This window comes from Silurus aristotelis (genome assembly GCF_946808225.1).
Source record: "Silurus aristotelis genome assembly, chromosome: 18".
In the NCBI taxonomy this organism is placed as follows: domain Eukaryota; kingdom Metazoa; phylum Chordata; class Actinopteri; order Siluriformes; family Siluridae; genus Silurus; species Silurus aristotelis.
The window spans coordinates 816,833-841,104 of NC_139591.1; the positions used below are offsets into that span (position 1 = coordinate 816,833).

The window sequence follows — 24,272 nt, forward strand, 5'->3', positions numbered from 1 at the left end:
ACAGGAGTGTGTGTGTGTGTGTGTGTGTGTGTGTGTGTGTGTGTGTGTGTGTGTACCTGAGCTGAGTTCAGTAACAGGAGTGTGTGTGTGTGTGTGTGTGTGTGTGTGTGTGTGTGTGTACCTGAGCTGAGTTCAGTAACAGGAGTGTGTGTGTGTGTGTGTGTGTGTGTGTGTGTGTACCTAAGCTGAGTTCAGTAACAGGAGTGTGTGTGTGTGTGTGTGTGTGTGTGTGTGTGTACCTGAGCTGAGTTCAGTAACAGGAGTGTGTGTGTGTGTGTGTGTGTGTGTGTGTGTGTGTGTGTGTGTGTGTGTGTGTGTGTGTGTGTGTGTGTACCTGAGCTGAGTTCAGTAACAGTAGTGTGTGTGTGAGTGTGTGTGTGTGTGTGTGTGTACCTAAGCTGAGTTCAGTAACAGGAGTGTGTGTGTGTGTGTGTGTGTGTGTGTGTGTGTGTGTGTGTGTACCTGAGCTGAGTTCAGTAACAGGAGTGTGTGTGTGTGTGTGTGTGTGTGTGTGTGTACCTGAGCTGAGTTCAGTAACAGGAGTGTGTGTGTGTGTGTGTGTGTGTGTGTGTGTGTGTGTGTGTGTGTGTGTATACCTAAGCTGAGTTCAGTAGCAGGAGTGTGTGTGTGTGTGTGTGTGTGTGTGTGTGTGTGTACCTGAGCTGAGTTCAGTAACAGGAGTGTGTGTGTGTGTGTGTGTGTGTGTGTGTGTGTGTGTGTGTGTGTGTGTGTGTATATACCTAAGCTGAGTTCAGTAACAGGAGTGTGTGTGTGTGTGTGTGTGTGTGTGTGTGTGTGTGTGTGTGTGTGTGTGTGTGTGTACCTGAGCTGAGTTCAGTAACAGGAGTGTGTGTGTGTGTGTGTGTGTGTGTGTGTACCTAAGCTGAGTTCAGTAACAGGAGTGTGTGTGTGTGTGTGTGTGTGTGTGTGTGTGTGTGTGTGTGTGTGTGTGTGTGTGTGTGTGTGTACCTGAGCTGAGTTCAGTAACAGGAGTGTGTGTGTGTGTGTGTGTGTGTGTGTGTGTGTGTGTGTGTGTGTGTACCTGAGCTGAGTTCAGTAACAGGAGTGTGTGTGTGTGTGTGTGTGTGTGTGTGTGTGTGTGTGTGTGTACCTGAGCTGAGTTCAGTAACAGGAGTGTGTGTGTGTGTGTGTGTGTGTGTGTGTGTGTACCTAAGCTGAGTTCAGTAACAGGAGTGTGTGTGTGTGTGTGTGTGTGTGTGTGTGTGTACCTGAGCTGAGTTCAGTAACAGGAGTGTGTGTGTGTGTGTGTGTGTGTGTGTGTGTGTGTGTGTGTGTGTGTGTGTGTGTGTGTGTGTGTGTGTGTGTGTACCTGAGCTGAGTTCAGTAACAGTAGTGTGTGTGTGAGTGTGTGTGTGTGTGTGTGTGTACCTAAGCTGAGTTCAGTAACAGGAGTGTGTGTGTGTGTGTGTGTGTGTGTGTGTGTGTGTGTGTGTGTACCTGAGCTGAGTTCAGTAACAGGAGTGTGTGTGTGTGTGTGTGTGTGTGTGTGTGTGTGTACCTGAGCTGAGTTCAGTAACAGGAGTGTGTGTGTGTGTGTGTGTGTGTGTGTGTGTGTGTGTGTGTGTGTGTGTGTGTATACCTAAGCTGAGTTCAGTAGCAGGAGTGTGTGTGTGTGTGTGTGTGTGTGTGTGTGTGTGTACCTGAGCTGAGTTCAGTAACAGGAGTGTGTGTGTGTGTGTGTGTGTGTGTGTGTGTGTGTGTGTGTGTGTGTGTGTGTGTATATACCTAAGCTGAGTTCAGTAACAGGAGTGTGTGTGTGTGTGTGTGTGTGTGTGTGTGTGTGTGTGTGTGTGTGTGTGTGTACCTGAGCTGAGTTCAGTAACAGGAGTGTGTGTGTGTTCTGCGCTCTCTGGTTCACTCCATGCTGTTCTCTCCTCCTCGCTGGAGAACGTCTCACCCTCTGCTTTATCACTCGAACCCTTCCGTAACAACAACAACAATAAATCAATTACATTTAAAATGTATCAGTAAATGTTAGAATAAACAAACAATAAGCAAAACGTCTAAAGAATTTATTACCCTGAGTAAATGTGACAAAAGGAATCTTTCTTTAAAGGGTTATTTCACTAATCCACACACTCATGCCAGAAATGTTCCATCTTTAAATCGTCGTATTGAAATGATATTGATTTTTGTAATAAGAGGTTTAATTACAATCAAAAATGAAGCTCACCTCTGGAGACTGAACTCTCTCATCATCTCTCTCCACCTCCTTTTTTATCTCCACCTTCTCTTTGGGCAGCTGCCAATCGCATTTCACGATCTCCACGTTGAGCTTCTTCATGGTGATGGAGAGCGGGAGCAGCTTCCGAGCAGCCGCCGTTCTCCAAGGAGTCCGGACAGGAGGTGGTGAGGGTTGAGATTCTGTTGCATCCTCGGGCTCCGCCTCTTCCTCCTGAGCGTCCGAAACGCTGCACTGGCGACGAGGCTGCTGACGGCGCGGAGGCGTCGCGGGGTCCTCCTTCTTCAGGCTCTTCGAGCGTCTTGCCCTCCGTTTTTTTATAATCGTCGGGGTCACGGGCTCGTTGCTAGGCTCCTCAACAGGCAGTTTGTCGATGTAAATGAAGGTGTAGGTCTCGTTACGCTCCTCTCGGGACATGAGCAGAGCTGACTCGGCGTGGCCGACGCCCACCTCCCACTGAGCGCGCTCCCTCTGAGACTGAGGCTTCAGCAGCTACACGTGGGCAAAAAAAAGATGTCACACAGAAGGGAGCAAGACGTCACACATGTCCAGAAAAACAAAGCGTTTCTCTCTACGTACAAATTCTGTTTAACAGAATGAAATGGATTTCTCCTCGCTTGCTCACATACACCATCATTTCTAAAAAATACACACATACAATTTCACTATGATGCTGGACTCATGAGAAGCTCAGATTTAAGAAAAAATAGTAAAAAATAAATATTAACTGTATATTACAAAAAAAATTTAAGTATTAGAGATCGACTGATTAATCGGTTCTGCTAAGTAATCGCCACTGATCGCTGGAACTGTCGGCAAAAATCCATACCGATTTTCTGGCTTCCGGTCTGCTGTCAATACAAGAGCGGCCTCTAGAGGCGAATCACTGCCACCACGTGCTGTATGTTTTTACACGCGAGACTGAACAGACAGAATGCTATATTTATTTTTTTACTTTATTCATTATATAATTATATGTATTAATTATTGTTCATATTTATTTAATTTAGCACATTTTAATGACTTAGTACTGATGTTTAATTATTGTAATAAACTTCAGTACTATTTTACATGGAGTGTTGTGTTTGTTTTTTATCCACTATAAATTTTACATCCATCGGTCAACGTTTACCGAGTATATCTACTTCATAAATGCATATATTAAACACACACACACACACACACACACACACACACACACACACACAAAAATAAAAACGGTATTACCTTATTATGCATTAACTGCTTGCAATAAATACAAATACAAATACAAAATTAATCATATGAAACATGTACAACGTTCAGAAATATATATTTTTTTACATAAATCCAATAAAATATACTGTATATAATCTGCAGCGAGAACTGGGTTGGATCATACTTTCTGATAACCGATTAATCAACCAATAGTTTTTAAAAATGGATACTGTATAAAAAGCAAACAAACAAAAACAAAACACTCCATGTAAAATAATACTGAACTTTTCTACAAAAAAAGACAATTTATAATAATGAAAACTGAATTAATAGGGAGGTATTAACTGTGTTAATAAATATAATTGTATAAATAATAAATATACAGCGCCCTCTACGTAGGGCTGAAACGATTCTTCAAATAGCTCGAATAATTTGAATGCAAAAAAAGTTTCGTTTAGTGAATTTAACCACACACGGAGCACTGTGTTTCCCCACGGACCGTTATTACTGACGCACCACCTGCTAAACTCTGGAGCGCTCTGCACAGGTAGCACAGAAGATGATGCAGAATGAAAAAACGGTTCAGATTCAGGCCAAAAAATAAATAAAATAATTACCTGTTCATTTTAAGAGACACGTCTTATTTTCTCTTGTATATTTAGTATTGCTCTTTAATCATAATAAAAAAATTACTTTTTTTTTAATTACTCGATTAATCGGCAGAATACTCGATTACTCAAATAATAGATCGATTCATCTCGTAATGAGAGAGGACAGAAGCTGGAAAAACTCGCTATGGATTTTAGCCCATAGTTTCAGCTATCAACTATCAATGCCGATTAATTGATAAAACTGAAAACTGATTAATCGGTCGACCTCTGATCTCCATTATAAAATATATATAACAATACAAGTACATAATGATAAATAAATATACACGTAAATGTATATAGTAAAATGTGATTTTTAGAATATAAACCGGGCGGACCTTCTGTCTCTCAGTGGGATTGGTGGTTTTGCGTAAGGTTTCCGCCTGCAGTTCCTCAAACTGACTCTCTCCTTTATACACCAAAATCCTCTTCTCGTGAATCCAAGCCCGTTCAGCCACACTGCCAAAAAACTGCACATGGTACTCCCTGTGACCTAGACACACACACACACACACACACACACACACACACACACACACACACACACACACAGAGGTAAATACAGACCCATCACCCGCACTACTAAAAGAAAAGCAACCTGTGCTGCCTCTTGTGGCGAGTGAGTGAATGACAGCCCAGGATTCACTAACAAAAGCAGCTGTGAAAAGAAGAGAATAAACATCATGGCAGCTATTTATAACACACACAACAAGAAGTGTGTCAAATCAGCTTGTGGAACATCCAGACACACACACAGTCTGTTAATAGAATGTACAAGTACAATTAGAATATTAGGATTGAATAGAAGGCGCATATTAAATGAAGGTAAAAGTGTAAATACAATCTGTGGATGTTCATGTTAAAGCTCGTAGATACAGTAGTGTGATGGTTATGGTTACCTCGGGTGTTGATGCGTGTGTGAACCTTCAGCTGGGGGTCAGAGGAGACCATGCAGGGCCACCACGGGTACGTCCCTACTTTAGCCCACACCAGATCACCGATCTCGTACTCCACGCACAGCGAGGGCACGTTCCTGTCCACCTGCATACAACCAGCATTCGTTTATAATGCAGTATCAAGTCACAAGACAGGACCCTTAAATGTCCTGTTTCTCTATAAACTTCCATATTTTTAAATGATCTACACCACACGGACTTCCTCCACTCTTCTAAACAAATAAGATGACTCTCTGGAATAGTACCCCGAATGGAGTTCCCCTTGTCTCCTCGTTTTCAGGATTGCACCCGATCGCTCTGTTATTCTTTAAACATTTTCTACAAATAAAAATATCTAAAATATCTTCTCAACCTAGTGAACTGTTTTTCCCTTGAAACAATCCTTCACATTTCTCTCACCTGGACCTCCTTGGGCTCCGTTTTGGGGCTCTTGACACTCAGGGTCGGTTGTTGCTCCTGCATCACAGCCTGTCCATCGCCGAGCCTGACTTCCTGTTCAGGGAAGACCCCGTGCCGGCTGTTTTTCTTTTTTCTCTTCTCCTTCTTGTGCTCGTTCCTCCTGGTCGACTCCTGGAACTCGTGCAGCAGGTCTCCGCACAGCGACGACTCAAACAGCTCGCGGCCGTTCTGATACGTCTTTATGATCTTAATCTTGATCTCCGGGGAGTTTGTTTTCTTCTGGCCGACGGGTTCGGAGACCGTGTCCTGAATGGAGGAGGAAAGGGGAGGTGGAGTGGAGGGAAGGATGAGAGTAGGAGGAGGAAAAACCGGCTGTAAATGATGTAAAGAGGAGGACGATGGAGGAGGAGGAGGTGGAGGAGGAGGAAGAGGGGGAGGAGGCTGATGAGGTAAAAGTTTAGGATTCGGTTGGTGCTGCTGCGACTGATGTTGAAGATGCGAATGAGGATGATGAGGATGATGAGGATGGTGGTGATGAAGATGAGAATGAGACGGAGGAAGAGGGGAAGAGATGTGAGATGATTTTTCCTGGACGACGGGCGACCTCAGCACCGTTCCCTCCCCCAGGATCAGGCCGTGGTCGGCGTGGTAGTTGCGTATGGCGCCGTAGCCGTTAGCTGAGCCGTTAGCCGAGCCGTTAGGGAACTGCGAGTACAGTGCAAACTTTGCCTGTTGCTCGTAGGCACTGATTCCCGGCTGGTAACCGTTAGTGACGACCCCTAAGTCGTCCGGAGGGTAGGAGAATCCCGGATCTAGGGGTGAATCGTAGGCGGAGGGACCTCCCTCGTCCCCGGGGTCGCTGATCACATCGTACCCGTCCTCCTGTCTGATGTTAGCTGAGTCAATGAGCTGAGGCGGTTGCTGGATTGTGTTTCCCATGATCCCTTGCATGAAAGAGAAGGAGAAATCCATTGTTCTGCTCCAGCATCCTTAGGTTTCCCTTTTTCGTACAGGGTCTGGAGATGGAACATAAATATATTATAAAAAATAAAAAAAAGCAGTAATATATACATACTTCATATTCTTCATTCTGATTGGTCAGAAGGTGCTGGTTCATTTTCTCATTCATTCAACACGTCATGATTTTGCGTACGGAGATATTTATTGTGCATTTATGGAAGGAGTCTCCACAGTCAGAGGTAAAGCTCAGGATGATTTTTTTTTTTTACTTATTAGCCTCGACAGAGGGAAAAAAAAGTGAACTGATGAGGAAAAGACAAATCTGTTTACAAGAACATTTCCAACATATAACTGTTCTGTGGTGTGCAAGAGGTTGGAAACACCTGGCTCCACATACCTGCACACCTGACCAAACGTTACATGTGGCAAATCCCGAGACTGAGGTTTGTGCGTCATGGCATCTTTTGTGCGTCACGTCAAAGCAGAACATTGACAGGGACACTGCCGTGTTCCAGGATGACAACTGCACAGTGCAGTGACAAATCTGTGTGTGAATTACTCAGGCAGTATAATGGAACACTTTTCCTTGCCTGAAAAATCACCACCAAACCTCAATCTGATCGAAAACCAGTGCTGTGTCAAGACAGCTTCGACACAGGTCATCTCACCGATTCTCCTGCTGCTTCAACAAAGGCTTGTTTACAGGATTGAGGTCAGATGATGGTGCAGGACAGTCGAAGTGTCCCTTTGGTTTATTGACGTTTTGGTACAAATTAGAATGTTAAATGTACATTGTGAATGTAGGAGACAAAAATCGATGTGTTTGGAAATGAAGGACGAAAACCAAAACATAACCTGACCAGTATTCAGGTGGGCATCTCTTTCACACTGTACTGGATCCTGTGATCGTCTGGGGAGCAACTGCATGAGATTCAGAGATCTATTTAGAGGGAAATTGCTATAATCGGACAAACCTTACAGCTGTGGAGAAGCTCATCAGCCGGTCTCTTCAATAATGCATTTTAAAATGAAATGCTGGTTTGCAAACACTTCATTTAGGGACGTTACACACGGCCACGGTAGCGCCCCCTGTGGCTTTGTGGGGACTTTTCTGTACGGGAAATGGAATAACTGCAAGCATCTGTGCTGAGTTTGCAAATGAGACATCGATGTCATTAGAAACCTGAGGAACTACAGTGTTATTGTATGGATTTGACCTGAACGCTGTTGAAGCTCTCGGGGAACAGAGTAAAAACGTGCACATGCTTTTATTAAAACTGATAATGGACCACAGGCCTGATCAGGAGACGCCTGGCGTTTCAGGGCAGATCAGGGCAGACTGGTCCCCCATATATCTGTTCAAGCATTTATTTGCTTTTCAACTGGACGCAACAAAGACCAAACGAAGCAGACCACATAATGTGTGGGTCTCAGAGACAGCGGTGTTTATACAACCATCATATAACCTGAGGATGGAGGACGTACCTCCAAAAACATTCGAGTTACACCACTGCTGTGTACCAAGTTACCTATGTTGGAATATGAGGAGTTTGGGAGTTTGGTTAAGGCTCGGGGCTACTGATCAGAAGGTCAGGGGTTCAATCACCGGTATGACCAAGCTGCCTCTCTTGGGCCCTTGAGGAGGGCCCTTATACCTCTGTGCTTCAGGGGTACTGTATCATGGCTGACCCTGAGCTCTGAACCCCAGACTCCCATCGCTGGGATAAACAGTGTAAATACACCTTTCATTTCAGTTTCTACTCGATATCACAAAGTGTTAAAAAAAAAAAAAAAAAAAAAAAGAGAGTGTGTGAGAGAGAGAGAGAGAGAGAGAGAGAGAGAGAGAGAGAGAGAGAGAGAGAGAGAGAGAGAAAGAAAGAACCTGGTGTTTAACAGCTGTTCAAGCAAACTGGAGTGAATGGCGAATACTGGCGGATATCAGCAGCTGAAAGGTCTTGAGTTCAGCACATAACATTGTGGTTCCTCATTAAAATAATGTGCTGCTAAACAAAATACACAAAGGAATGAATTCATGATTTATTTAAATAACCTCAAGGAATGTCCCAAGACAAATTAACGGCTGCCATTAACGACCTGATCGCAGTCTAATCACATGGAAATCCGAAGCGTTCCCTATGCACCGTCTGCACAAGTAGTTTAGATATTCCCAGTTTTGGAGTTGAATGGAATGGATCCTCATCCAGAGCTACTTACATCATTAACACAACTGAGCTGTGGAGCATTAAGGGCCTTGCTCAGTGGCCCAGGAGTGGCAGCTTAGTGGAACTGGGATTTGAACACATGACACAATGCAACCGAGCTTCCACAAACATTTCATCAACAACCTGAGCTGGAGGTTAGGGATGGAACAGTACACGTATCCGTACAGAACCGTTTCCGTACAGGTCTTTCGGTTCGGTGCACGTGTACCAAATACCACGTGTAACGGCGGAACGTAGTTATAATCCGAGTTGCCTCACAAACGTATTCAGTGGCGGCCCGCGAGTTTGTTTATTCTCTGTCTCGCGTCACTGCTCGATTCGTCCCGGAAACACGATTTGTATAAGAAGTGTGAAATCGCTGCTACTTCACGTCTTCGCCAACATTTTTAGGATCTGTATTACCCAAATAGGGTCTAACTAATGTAAAGTATTTAATTCATTTTTCCATTAATACAATTTAATTTAATTCATTTAATAAAAATGTGTATTGCAATAATTTGATTTATTTTCCTTTCTTTTTTATATATTCTAGTTTTTTATTTAAAATACATGTAGAAACTGTTGATGTTTACAAATGTTAATACATTTTAATTAAAAAAGGGCAGGCAATTTGTTTTATAGTTTGTATTTCTTCCCCACGAACTGCACCGAATTTGCACCGAAACGTGAGTTAAAATCAGAGGTACGTACCGAGCCGTGACTTTACTGTACAGTTACACCACTAATACAAGGAGAAAATGCGAGCTGTTCTCGATCGAAGTCTCGACCCTTTGGGAACTAAAGGACCACGCTGAAGGCTCACTGACTGTGACGGCTGCAACAGTGTGCAGGTTCTCGCAGGTTACCAAACTTCATTTCCCAGTGTAAAGACGATGCTGGATTAGAAACAGGTTTTCACAAGACTAAACGACTGAGTGCTACAAAACCAGGACGAACAGAATGTTATATAAAAACTCAATTCCTCCAGCTGGCCGAGGCACGAAATGAAATACAGGAGAACACATTTAGCATTAAATCTGATTAGCAGTTTTGATGCTAATATAACCAACATGCTAACCTGAAGCTATAAAACTTCACTTGGATCATGCGAACGTGGCGTCCGAGTCGTCACACTTTGCCTTTATAAACTTTTATCTCCATGAGTGCTGGGTAGAACGACCAAATAATCATCTCACGGTATTTAATCTTCATGCATAACAGGGTATGAACCACAATATCTACTGATCGATAAAAGAAATTCTGCTGTAGATTGACTTATTTTACAGTCATGATGAGTGAATATTGAAGAAAAATTCCACACAAGTAAACCAATTGGCAACTACGCAAAGTAACCAATCCCCTTCCCCATAACCTTTAACACCTGAGCAGCCTGCAATGGAAACTTGTATAAATAATATTTAAACAAATCATTAGAAAAGGTGCATTATTAATAAATATATTCTTTAAATTCGAGCTAAACTGCAGTGTTCAATTCAATCTAAAAAAAAAAGAAGTGTAACTTGGTGAAGAATATGGAGTTTGAGGTACACACACATTCCATCAAATAAAAAGTCAAATAAAAGTATGCAGCTTGTATTAGTGATAGAATTGTTTCAGAAGCAGGTGCAGTCAACAGTAATCCAGTACTGAAAATAGAAAACAAAGTGCAGATTGTGTTGCAGGATTATTCTGTAGCACAGAAACAATATTTACACATTTCAACCTGAGAGACGAGCTACAAAACTCAGCCATTACAGATGTTGCGCCTAAAAACCAGACGGTCCACAACATCTGGTTTGTCCCCCGTTCGCATGCTGGGATACAGATACACTGGTGAGCTTTGCAACGCGGGGGAGATTTGCCGCTAGCAAACGCGTCTTCCAGCGACATCTTCTTCTTCTTCTTCTTCTTTCGGCTGCTCCCATTAGGGGTCGCCACAGCGGATCATCCGTCTCCATACCACCCTGTCCTCTTTTACACCAACTACCTGCATGTCATCCCTCACCACATCCATAAACCTCCTCCTTGGCCTTCCTCTTTTCCTCCTACCTGGTGGCTCCATCTTCAGCATTTTTCTACCAATATAATTCCTGTCCCTTCTCTGCACATGTCCAAACCATCTCAATCTCGCCTCCCTCACCTTGTCACCAAAACTTCCTACATGCGCTGTCCCTCTAATAAACTCATTTCTAATCTTGTCCATCCTCGTCACTCCCAACGAAAACCTTAACATCTTCAGCTCTGCTACCTCCAGCTCCACCTCCTGTCTTTTACTCAATGCCACTGTCTCTAATCCATACAACATCGCAGGTCTCACCACAGTCCTATAAACTTTCCCTTTCATTCTTGCAGATACTCTTTTATCACAAATCACTCCTGTCACTCTTCTCCACCCACTCCACCCTGCCTGCACTCTTTTCTTTACTTCCCTAACACACTCTCCATTACTTTGCACTGTTGACCCCAGGTACCTGAACTCCTCCACCTTCTCCACCTCTTCTCCCTGCAACCGCATCACTCCACTGCCCTCCCTCTCATTCACACACATGTACTCTGTCTTACACCTACTGACTTTCATTCCCCTTCTCTCCAGCGCATATCTCCACCTCTCCAGGCTCTTCTCAACCTGCTCTCTACTCTCACCACAAATCACAATATCATCTGCAAACATCATAGTCCAGGGAGACTCCTGTCTGACCTCGTCCGTCAACCTGTCCATTACCACTGCAAACAGGAAAGGGCTCATGGCCGATCCTTGATGCAGTCCAACCTTCACCCTGAACCAGTCTGTCGTACCTACTGCACACTTTACTGCCGTCACACTGTCCTCATACATGTCCTGCACCACCCTCACATACTTCTCTGACACACCTGACTTCCTCATACAATACCACAACTCCTCTCTTGGCACCCTGTCGTACGCTTTCTCTAAATCCACAAATACACAATGCAGCTCCTTCTGTCCTTCTCTATACTTCTCCATCAACATCCTCAAAGCAAATAAGGCATCTGTGGTGCTCTTCCTCGGCATGAAACCATACTGTTGCTCACAGATGGTCACCTCTTCTCTCAGCCTGGCTTCCACTACTCTTTCCCATAACTTCATGGTGTGACTGATCAACTTAATTCCCCTGTAGTTACTGCAGGTCTGCACATCTCCCTTATGCTTAAAGATCGGTACCAGCACACTCCTTCTCCATTCCTCAGGCATCCTCTCCCCTTCCAGAATCCTGTTAAACAATCTGGTTAAAAACTCCACTGCCATCTCTCCTAAACATCTCCACGCTTCTACCGGTATGTCATCTGGTCCAACCGACTTTCCATTCTTCATCCTCTTAATCGCTGCTCTCACTTCCTCCTTACTAATCCTATCTACATCCTGCTTCACCAACTCCACATCCTCCAACCTTCTCTCTCTCTGATTTTCCTCATTCATCAGCTGCTCAAAATACTCCCTCCATCTTCTCAACACACTCTCCTCACTAGTCAACACAGTTCCCTCTCCATCCTTTATTGCTCTAACTTGCAGTACATCCTTCCCAGCTCGGTCCCTCTGCTTGGCCAATCGGTATAAATCCTTTTCTCCTTCCTTAGTGTCCAACCTCTTATACAGCTCCTCATATGCCTTTTCCTTGGCTTTCTCCACATCCCTTTTAACCTGCTGCCGCATCTCCTTGTACTCCTGCCTACTTTTCTCATCACTCTGTCGATCCCACTTCTGTTTTGCCAATCTCTTTCCCCTAATGCTCTCCTGCACTTCCTCATTCCACCACCACGTCTCCTTGTCTTGCTTTCTATTTCCAGATGTCACACCAAGTACTTTTCTAGCTGCCTCCCTCATCACTCCTGCAGTAGTTGCCCAATCATCCGGCACCTCTTCACCACCACCAAGCCCCTGTCTCACCTCTTCCCTGAACCTCACACTACAGTCTTCCTCCTTCAGTTTCCACCATCTTATTCTTCTTTCAAACCTTACTTTTCTCCTCTTCTTCTTCGCCTCCAAAACCATCCTACAGACCACCATCCGATGCTGTCTAGCTACACTGTCCCCCGCCAACACCTTACAGTCTCCAATCTCCTTCAGGTTGCATCTCCTACACAGAAGATAATCCACCTGTGTGCACCTTCCTCCACTCTTATACGTCACCCTGTGATCCTCCTTCTTCTTAAAATACGTGTTCACCACTGCCATTTCCATCCTTTTAGCAAAATCTTCCAGCGACATCTGACTCGACTTTTCTTTTGATTTTCCACTCTGACCTGCTGATGTGGAGGACGCTGATCTAAGTTTCGTGTATTCTTGATATTTCAAGACGTTTGCAGATCGTGGAGCAAAAAAACACTCGTGACGCCGCCTACACCGACAGCTTTCGCCTGACAACATATTCAGAAAATAATGTTTAGTTGACTTTTTATAGGGGAAGTGGTGGCTCCAGCGGTTAAGGCGCTGGGTTGCCGATCGGAAGGTCTGGGGTTCGAGCCCCGGTATCGCCAAGCTGCCACTCTTGGGCCCTTGAGCAAGGCCCTTAACCCTCTATGCTCCGGGGGTCCCTTACGAGGGAAATATCAAGGTCCGTGACGTCGGAGTGACGTGGGGCCGCCTTCCCGTGGGCTCACCACCTGCAGGAGGGACCGTAAGGGACGGTGCTGTGAGGATTGGGCAGCTTAGACTGCTGCCCCCGCGACCCGAATTACAGATAAGTGGGAGAAAATGAATGAATGACTTTTTATAAAAAACAACAACATAAAAAAACTCCAAAAAAACAGACATGACTCCTGTTTCTCAGTCATCACGTTCTACAGCTTCAGTTTTAGATGTAATGTCCATCCTCTCCGTCTTCACACTTGATAACACATACGGCTGTGCCCTCACCAGTGTACCAGTGAACAGGGACACCCTCTCAGACTGCGCCAATAAACACAGCTATTACACTATACTACACATTCATACCAAAACAAACACCGCTATTACACTATACTACACATTCATACCAGAACAAACACCGCTATTACACTATACTACACATTCATACCAAAACAAACACCGCTATTACACTATACTACACATTCATACCAGAACAAACACCGCTATTACACTATACTACACATTTATACCAAAACAAACACCGCTATTACACTATACTCCACATTCATACCAGAACAAACACCGCTATTACACTATACTACACATTCATACCAAAACAAACACCGCTATTACACTATACTCCACATTCATACCAAAACAAACACCGCTATTACACTATACTACACATTCATACCAGAACAAACACCGCTATTACACTATACTACACATTCATACCAAAACAAACACCGCTATTACACTATACTCCACATTCATACCAGAACAAACACCGCTATTACACTATACTACACATTCATACCAAAACAAACACCGCTATTACACTATACTACACATTCATACCAGAACAAACACCGCAATTACACTATACTACACATTCATACCAAAACAAACACCGCTATTACACTATACTACACATTCATACCAGAACAAACATCGCAATTACGCTATACTACACATTCATACCAGAACAAACACCGCTATTACACTATACTACACATTCATACCAGAACAAACACCGCTATTACACTATACTACACATTCATACCAAAACAAACAACGCTATTACACTATACTACACATTCATACCAGAACAAACACCGCAATTACACTATACTACACATTCATACCAAAACAAACACCGCTATTACACTATACTACACATTCATACCAGAACAAACATCGCAATTACGCTATACTACACATTCATACCAGAACAAACACCGCTATTACGCTATACTACACATTCATACCAGAACAAACATCGCAATTACGCTATACTACACATTCATACCAGAACAAACACCGCTATTACGCTATACTACACATTCATACCAGAACAAACACCGCTATTACGCTATACTACACATTCATACCAGAACAAACACCGCAATTACACTATACTACACATTCATACCAAAACAAACACCGCTATTACACTATACTACACATTCATACCAGAACAAACACCGCTATTACACTATACTACACATTCATACCAAAACAAACACCGCTATTACACTATACTACACATTCATACCAGAACAAACACCGCAATAACACTATACTACACATTCATACCAGAACAAACACAGCAATTACACTATACTACACAATCATACCAAAACAAACACCGCTATTACACTATACTACACATTCATACCAAAACAAACACCGCTATTACACAATACTACACATTCATACCAGAACAAACACCGCTATTACACTATACTCCACATTCATACCAGAACAAACACCGCTATTACACTATACTACACATTCATACCGGGACAAACACCGCTATTACACTATACTACACATTCATACCAGAACAAACACCGCAATTACACTATACTACACATTCATACCAAAACAAACACCGCTATTACACTATACTACACATTCATACCAAAACAAACACCGCAATTACACTATACTACACATTCATACCAGAACAAACACTGCTATTACACTATACTCCACATTCATACCAGAACAAACACCGCTATTACACTATACTCCACATTCATACCAGAACAAACACCGCAATTACACTATACTCCACATTCATACCAGAACAAACACCGCTATTACACTATACTCCACATTCATACCAGAACAAACACCGCAATTACACTATACTACACATTCATACCAAAACAAACACCGCTATTACACTATACTCCACATTCATACCAGAACAAACACCGCTATTACACTATACTACACATTCATACCAAAACAAACACCGCTATTACACTATACTACACATTCATACCAGAACAAACACCGCTATTACACTATACTACACATTCATACCAAAACAAACACCGCTATTACACTATACTACACATTCATACTAGAACAAACACCGCAATTACACTATACTACACATTCATACCAAAACAAACACCGCTATTACACTATACTACACATTCATACCAGAACAAACACCGCAATAATACTATACTACACATTCATACCAGAACAAACACCGCAATTACACTATACAACACATTCATACCAAAACAAACACCGCTATTACACTATACTACACATTCATACCAAAACAAACACCGCTATTACACAATACTACACATTCATACCAGAACAAACACCGCTATTACACTATACTACACATTCATACCAGAACAAACACCGCTATTACACTATACTACACATTCATACCGGGACAAACACTGCTATTACACTATACTACACATTCATACCAGAACAAACACCGCAATTACACTATACTACACAATGATACCAAAACAAACACCGCTATTACACTATACTACACATTCATACCAAAACAAACACCGCAATTACACTATACTACACATTCATACCAGAACAAACACCGCTATTACACTATACTCCACATTCATACCAGAACAAACACCGCTATTACACTATACTCCACATTCATACCAGAACAAACACCGCAATTACACTATACTACACATTCATACCAGAACAAACACCGCTATTACACTATACTCCACATTCATACCAGAACAAACACCGCAATTACACTATACTACACATTCATACCAAAACAAACACCGCTATTACACTATACTACACATTCATACCAAAACAAACACCGCAATTACACTATACTACACATTCATACCAAAACAAACACCGCTATTACACTATACTACACATTCATACCAAAACAAACACCGCTATTACACTATACTCCACATTCATACCGAGTATAGTGTAATAGCGGTGTTTGTTCTGGTATGAATGTGGAGTATAGTGTAATAGCGGTGTTTGTTCTGGTATGAATGTGTAGTATTGTGTACAGAACAAAAAAACACTGGTATTCCGTATGGTCTGTTCTACCACCCAGCACCAGTTTACATATTAAATCCAAACATAAGAAATGATGCAGAAGATAAATTCGGTTTCTGTGTACACACACACACACACACACACACACACACACACACACACACACACACAGTAATATTCCTCGTCTCTACAGTGGTATAATCAAACACACCATTTCTACCTTTAACACACACTGTACTCTAAAAGATAATTACAGTGTAATTAAACACCGGCTGGATCTTTTTAAAGATCTGCTTTAATCTACATTTCCAGCTGCAGTATATTAAAAAAAAACAGCTTCTGTGGCAGAGGAAAGTTAGAAGTTTGAGCAGATATTCTTCTTGCTGATTTAGAGGTTCGGTTCATTCTGCACTGGAGGAATTGAGTTTTCTATACGTTTGGCCTTTAGAAAGACGTCGCGTGAATTCGTTCCTGGTTTTGTGATGATGTCGATTTCACCATCCGCTCCACTGGACGTTCAGAACGCCGAGCGAGAGCGAGATCGAGCCGTCACATCCACGCTTTCCTGTTTTACTCCATCATCCAGAACTTTTGACCCACTGCGCCGCTTCAAGGCGACACGTCGGCGATCGAGACGTACGTACGCACGTGCGCGGACCTCCACGAGTCTCCATCGGTGAGCAGGTGAGAACTTCAACCGTGATGAAACTATAATAAACAGATCATAAGTCTTGAAGATGAGGATCCCTTTTGAATCTGGTTCCTCTTAAGGTTTCTTCCTTGTACCATCTCAGAGATTTTCCTCACCACTTAATTAGGGATAAACTTTTGATGGGGAATCATTTATACGTTTAGAAATGTCTGTTTGTGATCTGTTGTTTTTTGGGACGATGTGTACGATATACAAACACTGAATTGAATGGATTATATGGAGAGCGAGCTGCAGAGCTGCACATGGTTCTAGGTGACCAGAACCTGAGCTGAAACTCATTTCAGGAGAAATTCTTTACAAAGCAGCTTCTACATTGAGTTTGGAACATCATGATGTGTCTAAGTTCATCCTCAGGATCCATGTGTATCCAATTCAATGTTTTGATTCTACATAACCCTGTTAACATCCATCCCAAAGCAGCTTTAGACTAAAAAAAACACGCTAGAATACGAATTTAATTCATAAATAAATCCATAGTAACTGATATTTCAGAAAGGAGCATAATAATAATAATAATAATAATAATAATAATAATAATAATAATAATAATAATAAAATAGTGTGTATATATAACCCTGAGGTACAGCAGCTCGCGCTCTCATCAACCCCCAGAAACTTTTAATGCTTTTATTAATAATTAGATCACTAATAAAACTGTGAACATGATATACATAAAAACGTGTCTCTCTATTATTATTATTTGAATGAAATAAACACGCGTTTTGTGGTGTTCGGGTTTCCCAGAGGTCCCACAGGTTTCTCTCAGTTGGAATGCTAACTTAATTGAAATCCTGTCAGAGCTAGCATGCTAAATACCTCCGATATCATCCAATAATTATAATAATGATGGCACTAACGCCAATTTTCAGCATGTGTTGATGATGAGGACTGTGTATATGAAGAAGAAAAGACCTGAGGAGACGGATTTAACACGCACACATGCTGAAGGATGTGGACTATAGGATGTGATGGTAGCATTATTAGCGCTGTCCTGCTGCTTAAACATCCATCATCTCGCTTTATTCTGAGGTAAAAAAAAAAACGTGTGCTTTTTATTTTAGCGCTTTTTCTGGGGGATTGAAGCGGTGTAAATGATGAGGGATGCGTTAACCTGAGTGAAATCATCGTGTTTTTTTCTCTTTGCTGTATAAAAGCGAGTGTAGGAGAAGATGTAGTGAGAGACCCAGGAGCCAACATGGCCGCCCTTTAAACCAAGCTGGTCCGTTCGGGTTCGTCCGGTTTCCGACAAGTGGCCGTTATTTTCCGACGGAAAAATCCGGATTTAGGAGACGCGGTGTGTTTTTGTTATTCGGGATATTATCCGATTTGTTTGAAAAAAAACCTCCGCAGCATCGCGAAGCTGCCGCTCGGGTTTTTTTCTGACGCCATGCGAGCAAACAACGAGGCAAAAACAACAGCAAAAAAAAAAAAGAAAGAAAGAACATGTCGGTACCTTCAGCGTTTCCCATTCTAAACAAATACTGCGAATAAATCCGATTCCGGGTGCAGAGATCACAGATCTAACGCGATCTACACAAAGAGCAGCTGCGGAGACACGGAGCTCGATCGGACAGGCCCGAGTTTTCAGTGCAGATCGGACTCCCGTAGATCGAATTCAAGCCTTTGCTCGCTCTCCCTCTGGATGCAACAAAAGCCCCTGTGCTCGAAGCCCGGTTGCCAGATTGGACTAAATCCATTGAATAGGCAGATCAAAACAGATGATAAAGACGTTAGAAATATTAGATTAAAAAGATACATAATGTCATGGCTTTATATATTTATGTTTTTATTATATTTTTCTGTTTGGTTCTTATACAGGTGGATCAGTATTATCAATCGAAAAAATTCACAACCTCCTGCACCCTGCTCAATACAATCTGGCAACCTGATCAATTCCCTCTACCGACCCTAATCAATCTGTTTCATTCACCTGATAGAGATCGGACTGGATCAGAACCAGTGTCCCTGCCAATAATTCTTTTATCCTGATTAAAACTCTCCACATCCTGTTTTACTAGTCTGATTCAATAAGGATTCACCTGAATCTGATTTTTTTTTTTAAATCGTAAAAATCTAATCTAAATTCAAGTTGCATATTACATTAAACATATTGATTTGTGATTTGATGTTATAGTTATGGTTAAGGTTATAATAATAAGATTTTCATAATCATCATCACAAAGGGTTTTAAGTCTGATAGTTCAGGTTGTTCTGATCAAATCAATCCGGTGGCAATGTTCAATCCAAGATAATCAGTCTGGCATCTTGCTCAATCACTTTAGCAAGAAAATCACTTTTAGTTCGTACAATGAGGTGCTTAAGCGTGGCTACAGGCAAACTACAGCAAACTACAGCAAATATTAAACATTAAAACAATAATAAACAGTTAAGAGAGGAGGAATATCTATATATAAATACTCTTTGACACATATGACATATTAGAATGAGGTACGTTCTATGGCACAAGAAAAACAAATGTATTGTATGATGAAGGTGTACAGAGAGAGTGTAAATCCTACAGTACAGTAGTTGTGCAAAAATATGTAAAAAATAAAAAATAAAATAAAATATGTAGTGTGCAAGTAATCAATAGTACTGAGTGTAATAATATTTCGAGTTGTGCAGTCCCAGTGTTTAACAATATGCATAAAATAAATGACAGTTGGCTGTTGTGGTCTGCAGTGAGACTGTATGAGATAGATAGATAGATAGATAGATAGATAGATAGATAGATAGATAGATAGATAGATAGATAGATAGATAGATAGATAGACAGACAGACAGACAGACAGACAGACAGACAGACAGACAGACAGACAGACAGAGAGATAGATAGATAGCACTAAACATAAATAATTATAAATAATCAGCGATGGTTTCCTGATTCAATAAATAATTGACAGTAAATTAAATTAATGGATTACAGAATAAAACCACTTTATCATGTAGAATTGCTAAATATAACCAAACACGTACTAAACAATTCATATGCACTCTATAAACCAGGTTTACTAATTACCACTCAAATTTACATTTACACCATTTGGCAGACGTTTTTATCCAGTGCAACTTTCAGCTGAGCAGGCGAGGGTTAAGGGCCTTGCTCAGGGGCCCAGCGGTGTTGAGATTTGAACCTGTGGCCTTCCAATCCAAAGTCCAATTCTTTCACCACTGAGCTACAATCTTCCCATAAATGTAATGTTATTATAGAGTTATAATTACTCCATAATATTAAATATCTTATTTGGCAACCCTGTTTAGCACTAAAAGGAAATCTTCCTGATTGGCTGTTCTACGAGAAATCAAATTGCATGCTGGGAAGTTTTTCAACCCTGACTATAGACTCCACGTATCTCACGTTGACTCATTCCATGAGAAACACATCACTGTATAACTATATAATTATTTATTGTACATTGTAATCATTGTACATTTGTTTATGCATTACAATATTTACATCAATGAAACACAGTGTATTAATCCATATTTATTGAATTTGGCTCATGGGGTAATAAAGGTCATCTCTCTCACACGTTATTTACTTATTGAAAGGTCAATAAATTCCAACAGTATCAGACTTTTATTTAATTTCGATACAGAGGACTCAGAAGGTAACAAGTTCAATTCCCAGCAATTCCGAGGTGCCACTGCTGGGCCCTTGAGTAAGGCCCTTAACCCCTTACCTGATCAGTTATCGCTCTGGATAAGGACCTCTGCCAAATGCTATAAATGTAAATGATTTATTGACTGTGTGTTGTGGATGTAAGTTGGTGCTGAAACTCTCTCTGAAATGTCAGATGTTTGACATTTACAGTTCCTGTGAAAAGGTTAGAAGCACCTACTGTAGTTTAATGGTTTTTGAGACACACATGTTCTATTTGTTATACAACACACTCGGTAAAAAGGGTTGTTTTGTGGCAGGGAGGGTTGAAACATGAACCATCATGGCTCCCATTCCAAACTTCAACGCAATGCATCCCTGTCTGGACTGCGGCTTCGAAATCAGAACCAACTGAGCCGAAGCATACGTCCGAGTCCTGTAAGTGTTGTTCAGAGAACAAACAGATGTCTGGAGTGATGTCTGTCATGGAACCACCTGCCCAGTCACTGCACCTGAACCCTACTGAACTGCTCTGGGATCAACAAGAATCTCCAACCACTGAAGAACATCTATGGTGAGTTTTACAAGAGACACATCAAAATATTTAGCTGAACGTTTGGAGAAACGAAGTGTCCGGATGCTGAGAGTGTAAAACTGTTCTTCATGCTAAAGGAGGATTTTTTTAAAATGGAAATAAACTGGAACAAACATTTGTTTGGTCAAAGGAAATCTTCAGACTGTTACATTACTGTTACATATTTCAAAGTCTTTTTTGTATTACTTTCCTGATGATATTTTTATTGCTCATATGACAGCTGTTATTACACGCTATTTTAGACACTTTAATTGGGTTGGAATTAAATAAAGAAAGTCAAGTCTATTTTTATTGCACTTTTCACAACAGACATTGTCTCAAAGCAGCTTTACAGAATTTATCAGTTAAGATGAACGATGTGTGTTTATCCCTGATGATCAGCCATGAGGAAAAACTCCCTTAGAAACCTTCAGAGGAACCAGACTCCAAATGGGAACCTCATCCGCATCTGTAAGGTAAAGTATGTCGGAGGGATACAAAGTTGTGAGCATGTCTATAATAACAACTGCTGACTCAGACTCAGGTTCTGACTCAGGGCTCAAACCTTCCGGCGTGGCTTAAAAAGTTTGCATTTAATAATTTATTTAAATGTGTTCTGTAAACGTTGACCTCAGCATTTCTTTTTCTTGTGCAGCAGATCCACTTGAATGGTAGTTAAACACTAGCTGAGGTTAGAGCACGGAGATAAGATAAGCATGGAATAAACAAATAATCAACAGAATGACTTCTACTACCTCGAAGTTGATCAGTTTCCAATAACAGCATGCCGTGAATTCTGTCAACCCAATATAACTAATATGAAGGGTGTCCTACCTGAATCAATCCACCTCTTAATACCATCATTATCACGACACGGCTACAGAAACTATCAGTATTATAGAGAAGTGCAGTAGAACAGAGCGCTGCATCACACAGGAATCTCACACAGTGAGAATGAACGTCATCATTAAAGCAAGAAACCCAATGATCACAATTCAACACGTCTTCTTTCACTGGAGCCACAACTGCACCTCCACATACATCATCTCCAGCAGGAGCAGCGATATTCACCCCGGGGTTTCATGCATTTTCTCAGTGCATTACGGTTTTCCTGGGAATTTGAAATGAAGGCAAAATTTGTGTTTTTGTGCAAATGTTTACACAAAAGAAAACACAAAAGTATAAATGATCCATGGAACTGTTTTGGTGACTTTTCCTCACGATCTGATTAAAGATTCTGTGCAGTGTGAATTCAGTACCAGATCACAATTTTACCCAAAACTCTTCCTTAGGCAGCATTTGGCAGAGACTTCCAGACCCACACCAAAGGTCTATCCTGATACAGGTTCTCCTGACACATCAAAAATTCAAACATTCCCCAATCATAGGAATCCCCATGATACTGTAGTCTTTCTATCAGAAGCATAGATATCCACCTCATCACATCACATCACCCCGGGGTTTCCTGCATTTTCTCAGTGCATTACGGTTTTCCTGGGGATTTGAAATGAAGGCAAATTGTGTGTTTTTGTGCAAATTCTACATAAAAGGTCTGTCTTGTAAATGTCCTTGTACGTGATTCTGCATCCAAATCGGTTTCTTATCCTCTGTCATTCAACAAAAAAACAGCTACTAAAATTGGAAACTAAATTGGAAATTGTGCAGTTTGCTACAAATGGAGGTTGTGAGATCTGACGAGTGTCGCTCTCTGATCATCCAATCAAATGCTGACGTGATTGAACGCCTGTTAGGGGCCTCAGAGTGGCCAAATCGCAGTCTAATTGCTTAAAGCAACAGCTTTATTTTCATGTATTGTCTGCTACATATTGCACACATAAAATATAAACTATATCAGATCATCACCTGCATCAGCAGAGAAACACTGATATGTAAAGTGTCTAGGTTTGAGCTAATAGGTTTGAATTATATTGCTCTAAAGTTTTGATAAGCTCTCTCCCTCCCACACACACACACACACACACACACACACACACACACACACACACACACACACACACACACACACACACACACCTTTAAAGCACATGCTGAGTTAGATATTTTAAGCTGTGGGCTGAAAGAGTCACGCTCTTGACTGTGTTATTTCCACTGGCTGTATAACTGGTTTCATATGTACCCTGTACACGTTGACACAAATCATTAACGCTGTCTGTCTTTAAACTACGCCGAAGACCATTCAATCCACACCTATATGTATAAACATCAGGATACAGTTTTGTTGTTATTGCTGTTTTTGCCTCATTTCCTTCTTCAACATGTTTACCTACTAATTCCCACCCATCTGTCAAGGCTAACATGTGCCTCCCCTGGTACACGTAGCAATATTATCATGAACTTTATCTTCCCTCTCCTACATAAACATGTTCACGTTTCAGACTGGTTAGTGTTGACAGGTAAGACTGAGATCCTCAATATAGAAAACATGAACAATTTTACTCCCTTAGCTTCAGGTTCATGCACTACAAATGCACTGCACAGTATCATGGGGATTCCCCATCAGGATAGACCTTTGGTGTGGTTCTGTAAGTCTCTGTCAAAGGAAGAGTTTAATTACATTGTGAGGAAAACTTGCCAAAACAGTTCAAAACAGTTGTTACGCTTTTCCATGAATCATTTATACTTTTGTTTTCTTTTGCGTGGAGATTTGCACAAAAACACACAATTTGCCTTCATTTCAAATTCCCAGGAAAACCGTAATGCACGGAAAAAATGGGCAAAAATAGCACTTGGTAATGTTACGTTTACATCTTTACATTTTGGTCATGTCATTTTCTTTTCCATGACAGGGAATAATTATAAGTTCAAAAATCCCAATCACACACCTGAAAATATGAGTTTGTGTGTGTGTGTGTGTGTGTGGTTGCTTTGGGCATCAAAACCACACCGCCGTCT

At 41.5% G+C, this 24,272-nt stretch overlaps 1 protein-coding gene across 3 annotated transcripts in view; it reads right to left on the minus strand.

Moving 5' to 3' along the window:
- nsd3 (nuclear receptor binding SET domain protein 3) overlaps nucleotides 1–18,950 on the minus strand; it is a 40,398-nt gene extending 21,448 nt beyond the window's left edge. For 2 of the 3 annotated variants that reach the window (XM_083567836.1, XM_083567834.1), the window contains exons 1-6: nucleotides 18,638–18,950; nucleotides 5,406–6,421; nucleotides 4,950–5,091; nucleotides 4,389–4,543; nucleotides 2,195–2,695; nucleotides 1,826–1,940 (exon numbers count right to left, since the gene is read on the minus strand). In XM_083567836.1, coding sequence (XP_083423962.1) covers nucleotides 1,826–1,940; nucleotides 2,195–2,695; nucleotides 4,389–4,543; nucleotides 4,950–5,091; nucleotides 5,406–6,377 — 1,885 coding nt within the window. In that variant the 5' untranslated portion in view covers nucleotides 6,378–6,421; nucleotides 18,638–18,950. The remainder of the gene's footprint in view (nucleotides 1–1,825; nucleotides 1,941–2,194; nucleotides 2,696–4,388; nucleotides 4,544–4,949; nucleotides 5,092–5,405; nucleotides 6,422–18,637) is intronic. The other variant, XM_083567835.1, reaches the window with a different exon arrangement.
- Between the last annotated feature and the right edge of the window lie 5,322 nt (nucleotides 18,951–24,272).